The 18,756-nt window shown below is 41.7% G+C and overlaps 1 protein-coding gene across 6 annotated transcripts in view; it reads left to right on the top strand.

Annotated features, from left to right (window-relative positions):
- ARHGEF6 (Rac/Cdc42 guanine nucleotide exchange factor 6) overlaps window positions 1-18,756 on the top strand; it is a 117,687-nt gene that overhangs the window by 86,123 nt on the left and 12,808 nt on the right. For all 6 annotated transcript variants that reach the window (XM_032619178.1, XM_032619179.1, XM_032619177.1 and 3 more), the window contains 6 exons: window positions 7,457-7,595; window positions 10,208-10,267; window positions 12,242-12,388; window positions 15,629-15,715; window positions 16,480-16,558; window positions 17,563-17,708. In XM_032619178.1, the coding sequence (XP_032475069.1) occupies window positions 7,457-7,595; window positions 10,208-10,267; window positions 12,242-12,388; window positions 15,629-15,715; window positions 16,480-16,558; window positions 17,563-17,708 (658 nt within the window). The remainder of the gene's footprint in view (window positions 1-7,456; window positions 7,596-10,207; window positions 10,268-12,241; window positions 12,389-15,628; window positions 15,716-16,479; window positions 16,559-17,562; window positions 17,709-18,756) is intronic.

Raw genomic sequence — 18,756 nt, 5'->3', positions numbered from 1 at the left:
TGTGGCGCACGGGCTTAGTTGCTCCGTGGCACGTGGGATCCTCCTGGACCAGGGCTCAAACCCATGTCCCCTGCATTGGCAGGCTGATTCACAACCACTGCACCACCAGGGAAGCCCACCATCGTTATTATTAATATAATTTTCTATTAATGAAACTGAGAGAAGAAAGGAGAGTGAGGATATATTTATAGCATTTGTTATATTAACATTCTTATTTACTGTTTGTGTGAAGTGATACCTCATTGTAGTTTTGATTTGCATTTCTCTAATAATTAGTGATGTTGAGCATCTTTCCATGTGCCTGTTGGCCATCTGTATGTCTTCTTCAGAGAAGTGTCTACTTAGGTCTTCTGGCCATTTTTGGATTGGGTTGTTTGTTTTTTTGATATTGAGTTGTATGAGCTGTTTGTATATTTTGGAAATTAAGCCCTTGTCAGTTACATTGTTTGCAAATATTTTCTCCCAGTCTGTAGGTTGTCTTTTCATTTTGTTGATGGTTTCCTTTGCTGTGCAAAAGTTAAAGTTTGATTAGGTCCCATTTGTTTATTTTTGCTTTTATTTCTATTGCCTTGGGAGACTGACCTAAGGAAACATTAGTACAATTTATGTCAGAGAATGTTTTGCCTATGTTCTCTTCTAGGAGTTTTATGATGTCCTGTCTTACATTTAAGTCTTTAAGCCATTTTGAGTTTATTTTTCTGTAGGGTGTGAGGGAGTGTTCTGACTTCATTGATTTACATGCGGCTGTCCAGCTTAACCAACACCAGTTATAGAAGAGACTGTCTTTTCTCCATTGTATATTCTTGCCTCCTTTGTCAAAGATTAATTGACCATAGGCCTGTGGGTTTATTTCTGGGCTCTTTATTCTAGGGGTAGTTTTTTGAGACCAGTCTTTGAAATTTGCTGGTTCTCTCTACTGACCTAGCTGGCCTCTTGTGTAGCTTGTTGTTCTTAATTAAGAGGACCAGCCTTCTCTCATTTGCTTACCACCAAAATCTTCACTGCTTTTGCAAGAGACCTTAGGCTTGAATTTCCCCACACTGTTTTTCAACTAGAACCAATTCCTTTGAGGAAAGCTCACTGTTCCTATAGTCTGTCTGCCTCTCCCCCGGGGCAAAATCTTTGAGCCACTGCTCTGGGTGCTGGGCAGGGCGGTAGCCTCTGTTCTTCTCTGTTTACCTTTCCCAGCACAGAACCTCTACCCTGCAAGCGAGCTGGGGTGAGGGTAATTTGGTGCCAGTATTTTCAGCCTGCGTCCTCCCTCTCCGTCCAACCTCTCAGCCACACTCACTAGGCATTCAGCATCTTCAACTCAGAGCTGAAGCAGTTGAGATACGCTAGTGAGATATTGTGTCCTTGGGTTGGGAGTTGAGGGCAGAGGGAGCCCTCTCTTGTCCACACTTGCCTGGAGTGGCTTCTGGCAAACTGAGCCAGGAGGAGGGAGAGAGGGAGAGAGCAGGTCATGGCTCAAATACCAAGCTCTCCCTGTTCTTACTGAGTTTTAGAATATTTTCTTGAATAAATGTTTTCTTCATTTACCAGATGTCATTGGAACACTTTCTAGAGACTTTAAATGGTTGTTTTTATAGGTTCCACTAGCTCTGCTTGTTTCCCCGGGGGATGGGTCCACATAGCATCTCATGCCACCATCCCCTTCATGCCTCTCCTTGGTGTCAGCCTAAAAACTTTTTCCCACTTTTATATTGTCTCAGTTTAGAGTTCTGCCACTTAGAAGCTGTGTTACCCAGGGGGATTCACTTAATCTTTAAGCCTTAGTTTCCTCACTTGTAAAATGAGGATAAAATCACCTACCTTGCAGGGCTGGTGTGAGGATTCAATGAAATAATGTATACCAAGTACCCGGCATATAGCACAAGGTACTTGCTGCCACCTCCCATGTCTGCTTTATTCATCTTCTACCAGCTTCTCGTTGTTTTTTAGAAAAAAAATTATGCAATATTTCAAGCATACAAAGAACAGAGATAAAATAAAGCACACCCACGTACCCACCATTCAGCTTAAGAATCAAATTGTAGCTGCAATTGGAGTCCTGTGTATACTTTCCAATATTTCCTGCTCCTCCCTCCCTCCCCCGAGGGAACCTCAGTCCTGAATTGGTTTTTATTATTTCCAGGAATGTTTTCATACTTCACTACTTATCTTCAATAAAGAAAAATATGGTTCAGAGGCATTTTTCCTGTGATGGCTATGTAAACATCCTGTGTGGATAAGGGTAAATTTCTTAATGCCAATGAAAAGAGATCCCATTATGTTAGCTTGCCATTTATATGAGCACGTATTCTTTTTCTTCTGATCTGAGAACAGCAATTCTGGATAAATACCAGAAAGAAAGGGTGTACCTCAGATGGCAGACTTGTAGTGTTTAGAGAATTTTCTGTTGTAATTCTGTGTACTAAAATACTACTGACTCTGCATTCACCCATGTTAGGAGTTTAAAGTACAAACAACAGTAGAGATTCCTTCAAACATTATGATTTAAAGTTTGTTGCACAGTTAATTGAAAGATTCTCAACTTTGGGGGGAAATTATTATACCCTGTTTGCTTGATTTTGGTTAGTGATTTTTTTAAATTGAAGTATAGTTATTTACAATGTTTCAGGTGTACAGCAAAGTGATTCAGTGTACATATATCTATGTATAGATATAGATATATATTCTTTTTCAGATTCTTTTCCATTATAAGTTATTACAAGATATTGAATATAGTTCCCTGTGCTATATACAGTAGGTCCTTGTTGTTTATCTATTTTATATATGATTAGTGATTTTTTTGGAGAATTTTATAATATCCCTTGAAATGATGGAAGACTCACTGGAGTCCCATAGAACTGAATTTTTACCTTAGTGGTTTATTTACATGTAAAGAATGAAAATTAAATTAAAATACTTGGGGTTATCCTCAGAGGTGCTTCTAACATAATCTCAGCTATTTTCTAGGCATCTTGTCGTAATTTATGCTGACATACTAGAGGCAAAGCATACTTGAGTGAAACTCTCAGAAAATTCAGATTAAAATCCTGTTCTTATGAAAGTTTCAGCTGAAATAGGGACATTGGTGGATTTCTGCTAAAGCTGTAGACGCTTAGAGGCGGGAAAAATCTCTGAGTCAGAGCGAGCCAGTTAGGTGAACTTCTTCATTTCGGCCGGCAGGTAGCAGTATCATACTAGAAATGCTTGTGACGATTGACAGTGAGACCAGACGCAGCCTGAAAATTGTATGACTGTGTGTTGGTGCCTTGTGAAAAGTGCAGTGATGCATTATCTGAATTTGGAGATATAAGCAGACCCCAATCTTGATATGTTTGTTCCCCATATTTACATATATTTGAATGACTGCCCCAGTCTTTTGCTCGGCCCTGGGTGAGGTCTTTTGGGATTTCCCCTCTCTCTCCCCTTCTGGCTTGCTATTGTGGCTCTTATTTCTTCCTGGGAGAAACTTCACCCTTACAAAAATACCCACTTCTCTCCCGTGCTTCGCTGTGGCATCCATCCTTTTCACAAGGGAGAGGAACCCGGCGGCGTGAAAAGACAGAGCGGGGAGAGGAGGAGAGAGTTAGCACCGAGGCAGATCTGGACCTCACTTCCGGCTCTATTGCGGCGACTACCACAAACACCACGTGTTCTTTTCCTCTTGTTAGTTTTATTCACTCTCTGTTTACCACTGTTGTCAGCAATGAAGACTTTGAGAAAAACTCAGAGCTGTGTACTTGCTCCCGGGACGAAGCACATAGGAAAAATTCTGAGGCTAGATTCTGTTCTGTCTTTGAGGAACCAGGGAAGGGAGCAAGTGAGACTGACCACAAACGGAAAGTGGTGGGGAGGAAGCAGGCAGCCTAGTCTCTGGGACTGGATCAGTGAAAAAAGGGCTAAGTGAGATCCACCCAACCCAGTGTGAGCGGCATCCCGGGGATTTTCCACTGGCCACGCCCAGCCTCCCAGTTCCTCGTGCCTCACCTCCCCATTCCAGACCACGGTGATTCCCATGAAAGGCTGGTGGCGAGAGAGTGAGGCGAAAAGAGGGGAAAATCTGGTCCTTTTCTAGCTGCTCTAGTTAGAGTTACCATCGTTCAAAGTGGAAATCTATGCAAAGATTCTACAGAAACACTGTTATATGAGATGGTTAAGCCCTGGAGTGTTATTATAATGTCTGACACTTTCCTTCAGTTTTCCAGCCCAACCTAGAATATGCCAGAGCCCCATCCACCACGCATTCTCTAAGGGTATGTTGAGTTTCAAACAACATTCATACATTGAAAACTGCTTCTGTGGTATCACATCACATATACAGAACCTGTTAAACTTGAAAAGCACTTCAAGCAGGCTGTATAAAACGTAAAAGCTGCATTTGAAAGACAGATTGTGTTTTGGTATACTGACATATATTTGCATTTTATATTTGTGTGTGATATTAATTTGTGCATTAAATTTATTTGGCTAAGTAAAATGTGTCTTTGAGGGTCTATTTATCATAATGGGCAGTGGCTTTATAAGGCAGTTTTGTTCTTTTGTTGCAGTAGTCTGATGTTACTTTTTCCCTAATAGCCAGTGTTTTATTCTGAGATAGTGATCTCACGTTATATTGAAAACATTTTTTAAATTCTTCTGTAATATTTAACAAGCCTAGAAGTTAGAAGGCTGCGTGGAAAGTAATAAAGTACACGTTAGCATTTGCTTTTAATTGTTGTAACCCTTGTATCAATTAGAGTAGAACGTTGAGGATGCAGGTAGTTATTTACTCATGGAAAGGAAAAAATAAGACTTGTTTACCAAGTTGAAAAGAAATTAGGAAAGTGATTTTCTCAAAATTACATACTCAAACGCTCTCTCCAACTTCGAGTTATTTTCCTAATTATATTTTATATGTGATGATCATTTTTTAGTCTAAGCCGAATCTGACCCACAGGCAGGTTAACCTGTGTTTCCCTAGTCGCTTGCATTAAGCACTATTTCTTTTTCAAAAATTTTTATTGACATCTACTTGATTCACAATGTGTTCGTTTCAGGTATACAGCAAAGTAATTCAGTTATACATATATATATTCTTTTTCATATTCTTTTCCATTATGATTTATTACAGGATATTGAATATAGTTCCCTGTGCTATATAGTAGGACCTTGTTGTTTATCTATTTTATATATAGTGGTGTGTATCTGTTAATCCCAAACTCTTAATTTATCCCTTCCCCACCCCCTTTCCCCTTTGGTAACCATAAGTTTGTTTTCTATGTCTGTGAGTCTGTTTCTGTTTTGTAAATAAGTTCATTTCTATCATATTTCAGATTCCACATATAAGTGATATCATATGATATTTGTCTTTCTCTGTCTGACTTACTTCACTTAGTATGATAATCTCTAGGTCCAAAACACTATTTCTTCTAGAAGTTCTCCCTGCATTATTCAAGTCAGCTCAGCTCCCACCCTCCTTTTTTTCATGGTTTAGACCTCAGAGATGGTCCATGCCACTGCTGTGTTCCACATCAAGCATCAGACAGTAGTGATTTCCAACAGACCTGGGTATGAACCTTAACGTAGCTATTTACTTGCTTTCACTCACCCTTTCTGAGTCTCATGTTTCTCGTCTGTAAAATGAAGATAACACCTGTGTTGAAATGTTGTTGTGAATATTAAACAAGAACAAATGCATGCAGAGATCTCAGCATGAAAGATTTTTAGTCTTATAAACCCCAATATTTAAGGTTCACAATTTTAGTAGGAAGTAGGTTTTATCTCTGCTTTACAAATGAGTCAGCTGAGGTAGGTAACTGATCAGGGTCACTGAATCTGTTTTATGATTTCAAGTCCAGGGCACTTCCCTCCCCTTGGCTGCTTCTGGAGCAAGACTGCAAAAACTGATAAAATAGGTAGGCTTGATGGTTAGATGTGACCACTCAGATGAGATCTAGCTTCCGTGACATCCCTGTGATTCTGCGTGACTCAAGGTTGCTGTGTAACAGCTGAAACGATGTCTTTTTCTCTCCTGCTCGCAAAAGCCAAGAAGAGGGAGAGTATCTATAATAGGGGTAACCTGCAACCCACCACACCCCCAAACCCCCTAGTAGGTTTTCACTGATAGCAAGTTTCTTTGAACACAACACAACTTTTTGCAACATGCCACAGTTGGGAACCGCTGTCGAAGATGTGTTCTAGGAGAATAAGTAGATCATTTGGTAGTAGAGGGTTCCTCTTGGAGAGGGATGAGAAGATTGGTGGGGCCAGTGGGAATCCAAAAAGTTAAGACTTGATCTTGCAGGCAATTGGAGGTTCCTGAGTAGGAAAGCAACAGGAGTTAAGTGGTGGTTTGCAGGGTGCTTCACAAGCCGGAAATCCTGGAAGCTGGGGGGTCCATTGGACTATTGCAGTGAACTAGACCGGAGAGATGAAGGCCTGAGCTGAGTCAGTGGCAGTGGGAATGGAAAGGAATAAACAGGCACAAGAAGGCTTGTGACGGATTAGATATGCGTGGGTGAGCAAGGAGGGAGAGGGGTCAAGAGATAAGGCAGGTTTCCTTCTTTAATTCTATGTTGCAGAGATATAAACTAAAATGATCTTGCAGCCCCAGGACTCAGTATCCTATTGGTGGAAAGGAGACAGTCCAGAGGGTGCTGAAGGGCAGAGAAAACCCAGGCTTAGACTTAGACATTTGCACAACATGGTTCCTAAGATATTAATACAGTCTTTTTTTTTTTTTTTTTTTTTGGCCACACCTCGCGGCTTGTGAGATCTTAGTTCCCCTACCAGGGATTGAACCCGGGCCCACGGCAGTGAGAGTGCAGAGTCCCAACCACTGGACCACCAGGGAATTCCCTACAGTCTTTTCTTTTTTTTGAAGCCGAGTTATTTGGGTAGGCTGCCGCACTGTTTCCAGATCCTAGGCTAAGTGATTAGACATGCAAACATGCTGCTATCTGAATTTAGGACTTGATTCTGGCACATTACAAGTGGGTGTCCCAGTGATAGGGAGCAGCCGGTGATAGGGAGCTCTTGGTGAGTTACTCCCCTTGGCATCTCATCAGCCAATAACTAGAATGTTTGCAGTGACTAAGAAAAGATTTTTTCAAACCTGACGTTGAGGTCATATGATAGATTGTATGCCCCATGCCTCTGGGTGCAGGCTTCTTAAGGGCAGGGGTTTTGGTTTTCTTCACGGCTGTATTCCCAGCAGAGAACAGAGCCTGTCACTTAGTAGATGCTCAATAAATAATTGTTGGATGAGAAAATAAAGCCAGGGATCATAAGTGCCTGGTTCACCGCTGTAGCCCAGTGCTGTGTGCCATGCTGATTGAATTGAGTCGAAGTGCGTTGGACAGCATTTGTGCTGGTGATCCAAAATTTATTTGGTTTTCTATGCTGTGAAATACAGGAAAATCATGTTCAGTTGGTAACTCTTTACATGGAATATTAAGCAGTAACAAAACTATATTCGTTCTTTTGCCAGTGATGATCTGGAACGATTTATGGAAAATCAAGGTGCATCTAGCCCAGGTATCCTCATTTTAACAACAAGTCTCAGCAAACCTTTCATGCGACTGGAAAAGTATGTTACTCTCTTGCAAGAGTTGGAACGGCATATGGAGGTAAGGGAAGGCGAGCTATTTTAAGCTCCTGTACAAAGGATGAGCCTCTGCTCTGGAGGAAGCAGCCAGTACCGCCTCCAAACTAGCCTTACTGAGGAGTTCAGAAAAAACCTGGGTTTCAAAATTTACTTGATCCAGTCTTCCCTCTTCCCGGGCTTTTACTTTTCCTCTTTATGCAGCAAAATAAGAATGGGACATTCTTTTTTTTTTTTTCCCCTCTGAAGTTTTTTTTTTACTTATTTTTTCCAGCTTTATTGAGGTATGATTGGCCAATAAAAATTGCATATATTTAGGTTGTACAACGTGATTTTTTAAAGGTGTACAATGTGATGATTTAATATACACATACATTGTAAAATCATGACCACAATCACGTTAATTAACACATCCATCACCTCACATACCTACCTTTTTTTTTTTTTAGTGAGAACTTTCAAGATCTTTTCTTTTCTTTTTTTTAAGCAACTTTGAAGTATACAATACAGTATTATCAACTACAGTCACCATGCTGTACATTAGATCCCCAGGACTTATTCATCTAGTAACTGAAAGATACCCATACTTTACTATTAAATATTCATGATCATTCTCCCTCCCCTCTCTTCTCCCAGCCCTGGTCCTGTTGCTTCCTCAAGTCTCTGCTCACTGGTTGACTTAGGTTTGCTTCTGCCCTCTCATCTGTAGATGGTGGTTCTACAGAGAAATCTTCCACCAAGAAACCTTCTGTTGCTCTGATACACGAACCAGCTTTCTTGTGGGAGCTAAACAAAGCAGAACAGCATCAGAAAATGTACAGAACATTTTTCATTATAGACAGGAATGTTTATCCCTAGAGCACTGTGGTCATTCAGCTTTATGACTCTGGATTACAATGGAAGATTCTGGTATTTCTTTAAAGATGAATAAATGGGTCCAGTCTCAGTTTCTCTGTTTACGCAGCCATACATCTCCATCAAAGCCCCCTCACATTTTTTTGTTTAAAAATGCACAGTTTACTTGCAACAGCTGTAGCATAGCTATCACCTTTTCTAAATATTCAGATTTGCAGTGAGGGCTGAGGATTGAATATTTTTGCCTCAAGAGCCCAAATCCTCTTTATTAAAAGCCCATCAGCAGGGGTAGCTTCTTGAGCTGCTCTTGTGTGATGGAGCATGGGGGATGGGGATGGGTGAGGAGGGCCCGAGGGGTGAAGCTGCATTTACCCTACTTGTTCTTCCTGTGTCTGGGGAAAGGTTTTGAGGTTTGAAAGGGTTTGATTATCTTTAAAGAGAAAGGTTGCAGGAAGGTGTTGACCTCTGGATGGCTTTCCAAAAGCTAAACCTGTTCACCGAACCGTTTGTGGTTTGCCCCTCCTTGTTTATCACAAAAATCCAGAAACGCGTGGCCCCAGTTTCTGGAACTGCTCAGTGCTGAAGTGCAAACAGACACTTCATTTGAGGAAATAAAATCCCAGGTGCTCCCACTGCCTGCATCCTCTGTCTTGGCCCTTCTTGTCTCAGAGCCCGTTTCCTCTCCTCCTCCGCGTGCTCGTGGTCACCTGCCTTTGGCTGCCTTTCGTTTCCCACCATCAGATAATACGTATCCTGAGTACAGGTTCACCATCTGGTGAGACACTTTATCCAGCTTTCTGATCATTGAGTATGGCTGCTGGCTCATGGCAGAGTAGAACTTGAACTTCTCAATGATCAGCCGATTTGCGTAAGGATACATTTATAAAGGAGTACAACCTTTCTTTTCATAAGCAGTGCTGCTCTTGGCTTGGGTCAGACCCTTAGTCTACTCAGCTCTGTATTTTATCACCCAAAGCTGATCGAACAGCAGATTTTCTCTTCCTTTTACTGCAGCTGAATTCCAGAGGTTAGCTGGACATCTCCCGCAAGGAGCCCTACTTTCCCTTCATAAACAGTTATGCAGATGTGGATCCCTCAAAGCCATTTTTGAACCTGTCCACTTTTCAGGGTTGTGAGTACCGTGGAATTGCAGACCAAATATAATCAGCTTGCTTAGGAAGGAGCACATGGTATGAGACCTGGAATTTTTTCCCGGCTGCCATGTTGAGTCTGCTGAAAGAAGATGGAGGCGGTGTAGGAAATGAGATTGGATTGAGTTCTCTCTAACCACCACTATGTTCCTACAATTCCCTATCTCTTGTCATTTACTAACAACATGACCTAATGATGCCCCTCCCACATAATTATTATTTATCATCCACGGTATAACAGCAAAAAGGCAAATGGGAACTCTTGCCTCGATAACTGTACTTAGTATGTTGTTACCAAATATATAATGTGTTCCCAGCCATCTTAATTTCTTCATCACCTAATCATTAGAGGTGCTGAGATTCCAAATGCTCAAATGCTGTTTTATTTTTTAATCTTCAAGTTAGCATACGGTAAAGCTGACTTTTTTCTTTTGGGGTACAGGTCTATGGCTTTTAACATGTGTGTAGATTCGAGTTACCACCACTACTGTCTCGACACAGAACAATTCCATCATCCCTCAAAATGTCTTCTTTGGATCTCTTTGCAGCCACACCCTCCTCCCACCCCTAAGCCCTGCAATCACTGCTCTGTTCTCCTTTAATATTGTTTTAAAATGTATTCCTTTAATAGGATACGCATCCAGATCACCAGGATATTCTGAAAGCAATCATAGCATTCAAAACTCTCATGGTAGGTGATGCTCTAAAATTATAACTCTCCATTTTGTATGCTTTGTTCCTAAAAGAGTGACTTGTGTGTAATGTTTCTTTCCTTCTGCAAAGGTCTCTAGAGTGGAAACAATAAGCTCTAGTGACCGTATCGCAGTGATTGTTTCATTTACTGTTGTCTTCCAAACATCATGCTTACCTGTGAAAGGTTGCCAGGCTGAGAGTGTAAAGCGCTCACATTTGAAGTCTCTGCCACATTAAGCATGGCTGTGTAGGTGGGGGGTTTCCTTTTGTCTCTTTGTCTTTACCCCCGTGTTACTCACCTTATGTCTGTGCAACTCGTCCTTCACTGATCGGCATCAATACCGGATTCATCTACTTATGCCGAAAGATGTGAGTCTATTCTTTGCATATGAAAAAGAAATCCTTCATCAAATCTAAAAGGAAAAAGAAACCCGACTAAAATACAATTGCTGTATATAGAGTGCTATCAAAGTTACCTTTTATCTTGAATCTCGAGCACAATGGCTTAATGTCCTCTTGAACCCACTGAGGTAAAACTGCTTGGTGGCATTTTAGGAGGAAAGAAAAGGTTATTTGGGGTGATTGATTAAGTTGAGCTTAATTTTAGACATTTCTGTAGTACTCCAAGTGATGGGGATCAACGTTTAGTTATTGATTCTTGCTGTAAGGTTGTGATGCAACATTCACCATCACCTCGTTTTTATTGCTGTCGAAAGATCTGTACCTGATGTGTCCACAGTTAAACAGCAAGTTGAAGACCAGCGTGTAAGGTATCAGGTTAAAGTTGCTGTTGTAGGTAAAAAATGGTGGAATACTGGCAGCTTGACATGGTTCAACCTAATGGAACAGCCCACTGAAACCCATGGCATTTATAGTTATTTGTATCCCTTTTTTTTCTATGTAAATTGAGTATAAAATGTCTCATTTGAAAAATGATATTTCATTCTAATCATTTTACATGTTGTAAAACTTGCTTTGACGGTTATAGTATACTTATTCCCATTCTAGGCCTCAAAAATATGTGTACAATGAATTTATTTCCTCAAGTTTCCATTTACCTGAAAGGGGCAGCAGAGATTTTATAGAAAACATGCCCCAAAACACTATGATAGTCATTTGGAAACAGGAACATAACTAACCATATGCTTATTTTCATATTCGATTTGGAGTGAATACTGTTAAATTATTTTAAGATAACTTCACATTTTCTGAAGCAGTGAGCTATATATGTATATAGTATATACTCTATACAAATATATAGTAGTCATACCCCACGTGTTATTTCTTGGCTTGTATTTTCAGTTTGTATTTGTGAAATTCAGTTGTATCTCTTTTTCCAATCCTTTTAGGGATAAAAATTAGCTTAGTACTTTTTCATAGCAATCTACTACTGGTCCCAAAACAAAGTATAGGGCAGTGCCTATGTTTCATTATAAGATCAGTTTGATTCACTGCGGCAGAAGGAGTTTAATTTTCTCTTTTTCGATAACTCTTGGAGTCATTTTGTAAAGTAAGATGTCACTTGGTTGGAAACTGAGTTAGAAAAATAAAATTGCTTTGTAACAAAGCACGACTTATGCAAAGGTAGACAAGATGGAGAGGAGCTGGAGCGAGCAGGGACACCAAGCAGCAGATCTGAACCTACTGGTCCTGTTTGATGTGATTCTGCTACTTGTCTTCCCTTACTCCTTGTGGGGAGGGAGAGGCAACCCCCTTCCTTCTACCACTTTATCTTGATGTTTTGCAAAATGAGAAATGGCTCCTCCTTACAAAATGTTTAGGGGCTGAAGGCTAGAGATTTAAGGTAGTGAATCTTTCCATCTGTCCGGAACGGACCAGGTGATGGGACTCGTGGTGAGGAATAGGGACTCAGCGGAAATCTGATAGTCAAGAGCCGCTTCTTACTTTAGCCTTGTTTTAGGTCTGTTTCAGGAGAATTCCTATTTCAGTATGTTCTGCTTCGGTTCTGTAGGGGCAGTGCCAAGATCTCAGAAAGAGAAAGCAGCTGGAGTTGCAGATACTTTCGGAACCTATTCAGGCATGGGAAGGGGAGGATATTAAAACCTTGGGGAATGTGATCTTTATGTCGCAAGTAATGGTGCAGTATGGAACATGTGAGGTAAGAGGTTTCACTCTCAACACCCTTTCTTCCGTCTTTTATATATTTCTTCCTTTATTTCTTCTTCCATCAAGGTCAAATGGTCAGACTTTTCGCATCAGAAACTGAGCACCTGTTCTTTGCCCAGCCCTCTGCTTGGTGCTGTGGGAGCAGTTAAGAGAAAAGAACAGCCATGATCTCTGCCTTCAAAGAACTCATTAGAGACAGATTAAAACCCAAGCTGCAACTAGAAAACAAACCAAAATAGTCAATGCCAGATCATGCCATCCCTACAATAGATTCCACAGAAGTTCAGAGAAGGGAGAGACCGAGAAAAGACTGTATGCAGATAGGACTTGAGGAGGGGGCCGTGAAGAGAGAGGGGGAAGATTTTGTAAGGGAGAGGTCCTTCTTATCTCAGGAGAGAGCAGGGATGTGGCCTTTTGTCTTCAGCGCACTGAGCCAGCCAGTTTATTAGGAGCAGAGGAAGCATCCTGGGCAGAGTGAAAGAGCGAATTCATTGGGTTCGAGAGAGGCAGGTTGTGAAGAACCTCGGCTGTCAGGCAAGGATAGTTCAGCTGGACGCAGCAGGAAACCATGCGAGGCCTGAGTAGTAGAGAAACAGGGGTGAAACGAAAGCGGTGTTTCTGACAACCTGGCAGCTGTGTATGTCAGCTAAACTGGAGGAGATGGGGCTAGAGACAGGCCATCTGGGTTGGAAAGTGGTAAGTACCCCCCAGGAAGGTGGTGGCAGAGAGAACGAAACTTAAGGGGCAAATATGAGACGTGTTTAGAAGGGAAAGCCTGTAGGAAGTGGTGAGCCAGAGGCTAGAGGAAATGACGGATGTCATTTCAGACCTGGTAACTTTCAAGTGATGGTGGGTATCCAGGAGGAGATGACTTGTAGGCAGCTGTTGAAACGGTATAGAAATGTGGGTAGGAGGTCAGAGTTAGAGGCAGAGGTTTACATGCCCCTGACAGATGTGCCTTCTTGGGAAGTAAATATCCAGAGAGAAGCACGGAAGCCTGAAGATGGGTTATGTCTTTTAGGAAGGGAGCGGGGTAGGGGAAGAAGGTTGATTACACCACCTGGTGTGATTTACGGGGTATTGCCATCGTCTTCTCCCTCCCCAAACATCTTCCTCTACTCCCTGACAGGTCTCTGTCAGAGATTCATTACTGTGGTTACCAAAGGGGAAAGCGGGGAGGGATAAATTAGGAGTTTGGGATTAACAGATACACACTACTATACATAAAATAGATAAACAACAAGGACCTACTGTATAGCACAGGGAACTATATTCAATATCTTGTAATAACCTATAAGGGAAAAGAATCTGAAAAAGAATATGTATCTGAATCACTTTGCTGTACACTTGTAACATTGTAAATCAATCAACTATACTTCAATTAAAAAATTGGGGAGGGCTTCCCTGGTGGCGCAGTGGTTGAGAGTCCGCCTGCCGATGCAGGGGACACGGGTTCGTGCCCCGGTCTGGGAGGATCCCACATGCCGCGGAGCGGCTGGGCCCGTGAGCCATGGCCGCTGAGCCTGCGCGTCCGGAGCCTGTCCTCCGCAACGGGAGAGGCCACAACAGTGAGAGGCCCGCGTAACGCATAAAAAAAAAAAAAAAAAAAAAAAAAAAAAATTGGGGAAAAAAGCAATCTCATTTAAAATGCAGATACCCTGTGGAAGGTTAATGCAGCGACTCTAACAGTCTTTCATACCTTTGGGATAAACCTCTTGGGTAAAGCAAGGATGAATCAGTGCCGGAAAAAGACGAAGCAGGGACTCCCTGGCTGTGCAGTGGTTAAGACTACACGCTTTCAGTGCAGGAGGCTGGGGTTCAATCCCTGGTCGGGGAACTAAGATCTCGCATGCTGCACGGCGAGGCCAAAAGATTAAAAAAAGACAAAAAGACAAAGCAGAAGATAGAGGAGAATCAGGGGAGTGTGGTGTGTCGTGGAAATTCTAGGAGGAGCATTTGAAAATGGTCAGCCTGCTGAGTGCTGCAGAAGGGTCAGAGGTCAAAGAGTATGGAGACCGGGAAGAAGCCATTGGATTTCTCTAGAAGGCAGTGATTGAAGACTTTGAGAGAGCAGCAGGGGTGCCGTTAGAGAGGGATCAATGGAGAGAAAACGAAGGCAGCAAGTAATTTAGCAATAAAATGTCAAGAAATAGGGTGTTATGTCTAAGGAGCCACAGGGGCAAGTGAAAGCTTATGAAATGGACAGGAGATGTACATATGCTAAAGGCAGCAGAAAAAGCCAGTTAGACAGGAGAGGCAGCTGGAAGCAAGAGCAGGAGATGAGACCAAGCAAGAGAAAGATGTGAGAGAACGCAGAACACTTGTTAGAAAAATTAGCCTTGAAAGTTGCTCTTCTCAAGCGGGAGAAAGGAGACGGAGCCAGGCATGAGGATAATTGTAGCTAAGATGGCCGGATGCACGAGCCCAGTGCAATCTTTGGCATCTACTCACTGCATGTCTGTTTAAGGGGTTCAGAGAAGCCTTTGTGTGTAAAATTTCCTTTAGTGCCATTTTAAAAAGTGTTTCCTTCTTTGTTTTATATGGGTATAATAATTATTGTGTAGTTATTGATTAACGGTAATTTTAGGAAGAGTTTACCATACATGTTAGGGCATAATAAATTTCCTATCACCTGAAAACCCCTTTATTTGGCCACTTTTCAAAGTAAAATCATTTTCACTTTGAGAACATTGAGACTTACATTGTGCTCTGGTTGCAACTTGGGCAGGAAGGCATTAACTGTGTGACTTTTCAGGCTTACATGCTTGGGAAACAAGCATGGTTGTTTGTATTTAACTCTTATGTATAGGAAGGACACAGATAAACTGGGGGCCTATATCCATTTTCAAAGTAAAATTAAATGCGTTTTATACTTTTAAGTTGGGTATCCTTTTTTTTTAAAAATCACTGTGGGGGCTTCCCTGGTGGCGCAGTGGTTGGGAGTCCACCTGCCGATGCAGGGGACGCGGGTTCGTGCCCCGGTCCGGGAAGATCCCACATGCCGCGGAGCGGCTGGGCCCGTGAGCCATGGCCGCTAAGCCTGCGCGTCCGGAGCCTGTGCACCGCAGCGGGAGAGGCCGCAGCGGTGAGAGGCCCATGTACTGAAAAAAAAAAAATCACTGTGTTTCATTGCCTTATATAAGATCTATGTTACAAAAATGATTCCAGAAATTCTTAATAAGCAAAATGTGCAATTTCTATTTTTCATTTAATCTTTTTCCTTCCACTTCAGGAAAAAGAGGAGCGGTACCTCATGTTATTTTCAAGTGTCTTGATAATGTTATCTGCAAGTCCTCGGATGAGTGGCTTTATCTATCAGGTTAGTGGATTTCATATAAAGCAAATAGCAAGACCCGTAATGAAAACAGGTTTCCATCCAGATGCAATATTTCCACTCCGGCATTAAAAGCTCCAGCCAGAAAAGACAGAATGTTCTGTCTGACCCTTCATGTAATTAAACAGTTTATAAGAGCAGATGTTCCTTCTCTCAGAGGCGTATGTGTTAACATGAGTTTATCCTGAATGTCCACTGCTCTGGTTATAAGCTAGGTTATGAATGTGTAAATAAAAATTGAAGTCTGCAACTAGATGAATGAGAAAATATAAAGTTGAGGCTTGCCCCTATGGTTGTCTTATTACAGTCACATCACGTGACTCAAGTTTCTGAGATGGAAGACATTCAGCCCCTTAGGAAATTCAACTTCCTTTAGTCTGCTCCCAAAACACGGAGTACTGTAAGTTACTGTTGCCTATATCCTATCTTGGCCTAGCAATTACTAATTTTCATGAAATTCGAGTTTCTACTTTGTTTTCTGATTATCAGGAGAATGTGTTAGAAAAGTAAACTGTGATTAAATCCTGACCTTATGGTTTAGGGTGCGTTAGCAAAACACAACCCCCATTTTCCCCTTGCTTTCTTGTCTGATTAAAATTTAAAGTGGGGAAACATATTATCTATTGACAGACCAAAGAAATATGTCTCTCCATAATTCACCAGTGATTCCTAAGAGGGTCAGAAAATCTAACAAATAAGCAGAGACATGTATAACCACAGAATTAATGGGGATATTCTTTTTCTGGTAGGGAAAAATACCAATAGCAGGAATGGTGGTGACTAGATTAGATGAAATTGAAGGGAATGACTACACATTTGAAATCACTGGTAGGTAATTTTCTCTTCTTCATGTAGCTACTTCAAACTCTTTTTGAAATGCAGTGGGGTTTAAATAAATAAGTGCTATTATTTTCTGTTATATAATCCGTGAGCAAGTTTTACATGGGCATGGCAAAGCATATTCCATTTCCTGGGTTAATTAGTCTACAGCGATAGCAGGGAAACCTCCTGGTCATTCAAAAGCCTCGGCTTTGCCATTAGTTTCAATCTTCTCTTGTATAAGAGCTACTTGTTAGAGCTAAGAAATAACAAAACGGACCGATGTAAGTGTAATTTTCTCTCCCTTCTGTCGTCTGTTCCCTGGTGGCAGAGGAGCCATTTTATCACCAGCCTATGAATTAGCAAGATTTGGGTGTGTTTTTAAAAAGTGCTGAAAAGCCGTGAAACTTTCTTCACAAGTTGAGCAAAATGCCACACCTCCATAATGCTCCGTGACATTTTGGCCTCTTGTCCCTTTTGCCAAACCTGTTAGATATCCACCTGATGGTTGCACTTTTTGCACTGACACGACACGATGGCTAACACTGGGATGCTGGCCGCAGGCTTTACCCGCTTCTTTCCCAATAGGGAGCCCGAGATTTGGTGTTGGCCCAGAGATTGGAACCAGTCTTAGTTGGATCTTGCTTCATCTTTGATATTGGGTAAAGCAATACAATATTCTCATTTTAGACTATGAACTAGATGGACCCTGTGCTTACATTTTTGGATTGTGAGTTTGTTTAGCGTGAAGTTTTCTACTACTTCCAAGATTCTGTAAGTGGTAGAAATCCAGGATGGTTTTATAAATCAGATATGAGCATTTATGTCTTTACTTTATTATCAGAGCTTATCTGTTCCTGATAGAGAAGTTTCAGCAGGGTTAGCTCATAGGTATGAAAACGCCTGAAAATAGACACCCAAGTCCTAGCTGCAATGAAGTGTGTTTATGAATGAGGCAAGCTCAAGCTCCTCCTTGCCTTTTGTTTCCAAATGTTCCTAATCGGGTGATGCAGGTAACATAGTAGAGAGAATTGTGGTCCACTGCGGCAACAACCAGGACTTCCAGGATTGGCTGGAGCATCTGTACAGGCTGATAAGAGGACCCACCTCTTGCAGTTCCTTATCCAAAACATCATCGTCATCTTGTAGTGCTCATTCCGTAAGTAGTCCGTCTGTCCTGTCCAGGGATTATTGAGTCTCTTGTCAAATCTTGCCTGCTGAGGACTTACAAGAAGTGGTGAGCATGCCCTTAGCCTTCGCATAGTCTGTATTTGTAGGGTTTGAAGTACAGTCAAACCTCACTGATTCTGGTTTCTTGTTATGGAAGGAGACCCATCCCAACGAACAGAGTTTGACTTAGAGGTGTGCAGCTTTGTTTGACAGTATTAAGGTACTCCAACTAACTGCTAGCAAAGTTTTTCTGGCCAGAAGTCCTGCTAAGATGTTTTAATGATAAACAGGATTTATTTTAATCAGCAACCATTTACGTTCATGTTAATAATGTGCTAAGTCAAAGGAAATAGTTTACCTTCGTGAGTTCTGAACGTCTTGAACGTCTCCATGCAATCTCATTTATGCATCGCATTCCCTCAGTAACCTTTAAGGGTGAACTTTGAGCGTTGTCTCCTTCCATTTTATCATAAATTTAGAGTTCATGGAATTTGAATTGATGAGATTTTACTGTACTTGCCGAGTGAGATTGAAGATGTGCTGTGTTGTCTGTTAACACTCAAACCTGTGATGCCCAAATTCCAGTTTTGAGCACAGTGTGTGGTGGAAAGAACAAGGGCTTTTGGCATCAGATCTGGGTTCAAATCTTGGCTTTGCCAATTGCTGGCTGGTTACTTCACTTTGCTAAAGTTTGTCTTAAGTTCTTCTTAGGAATAACCTATTAAGTGCCTAATTGAGTGCCACACACATGACCAAACTCATTAAATGTTGACTGTTACTCCACTTTCCTCCCTTAGAGGGGAGAAAACACCTGACTTGAATGAAATTCCAGGACAGAGGGAGGGCAGGATCATGGGATGTGGAGTGAGTTTTGTGCTGTTCCTTAGAGACCCCAGAGTCTTGACTGGAAAGCGCCAGTTCTCCAACTGGAGACTTGTTTTCCCATCTTTTCCTTTCCGGGGCTGCCTTTGTGGATGCAACGAAGCTATTGCTGTTCTCTCAGTGTGTGGCCCAGGGGGGGTCGGGTTCAGATGGCA

Source organism: Phocoena sinus, chromosome X, assembly GCF_008692025.1.
Source record: "Phocoena sinus isolate mPhoSin1 chromosome X, mPhoSin1.pri, whole genome shotgun sequence".
NCBI lineage: Eukaryota > Metazoa > Chordata > Mammalia > Artiodactyla > Phocoenidae > Phocoena > Phocoena sinus.
Note: the sequence above shows the minus strand (reverse complement) of the source record. Positions and strands in the feature narration are given on the sequence as shown.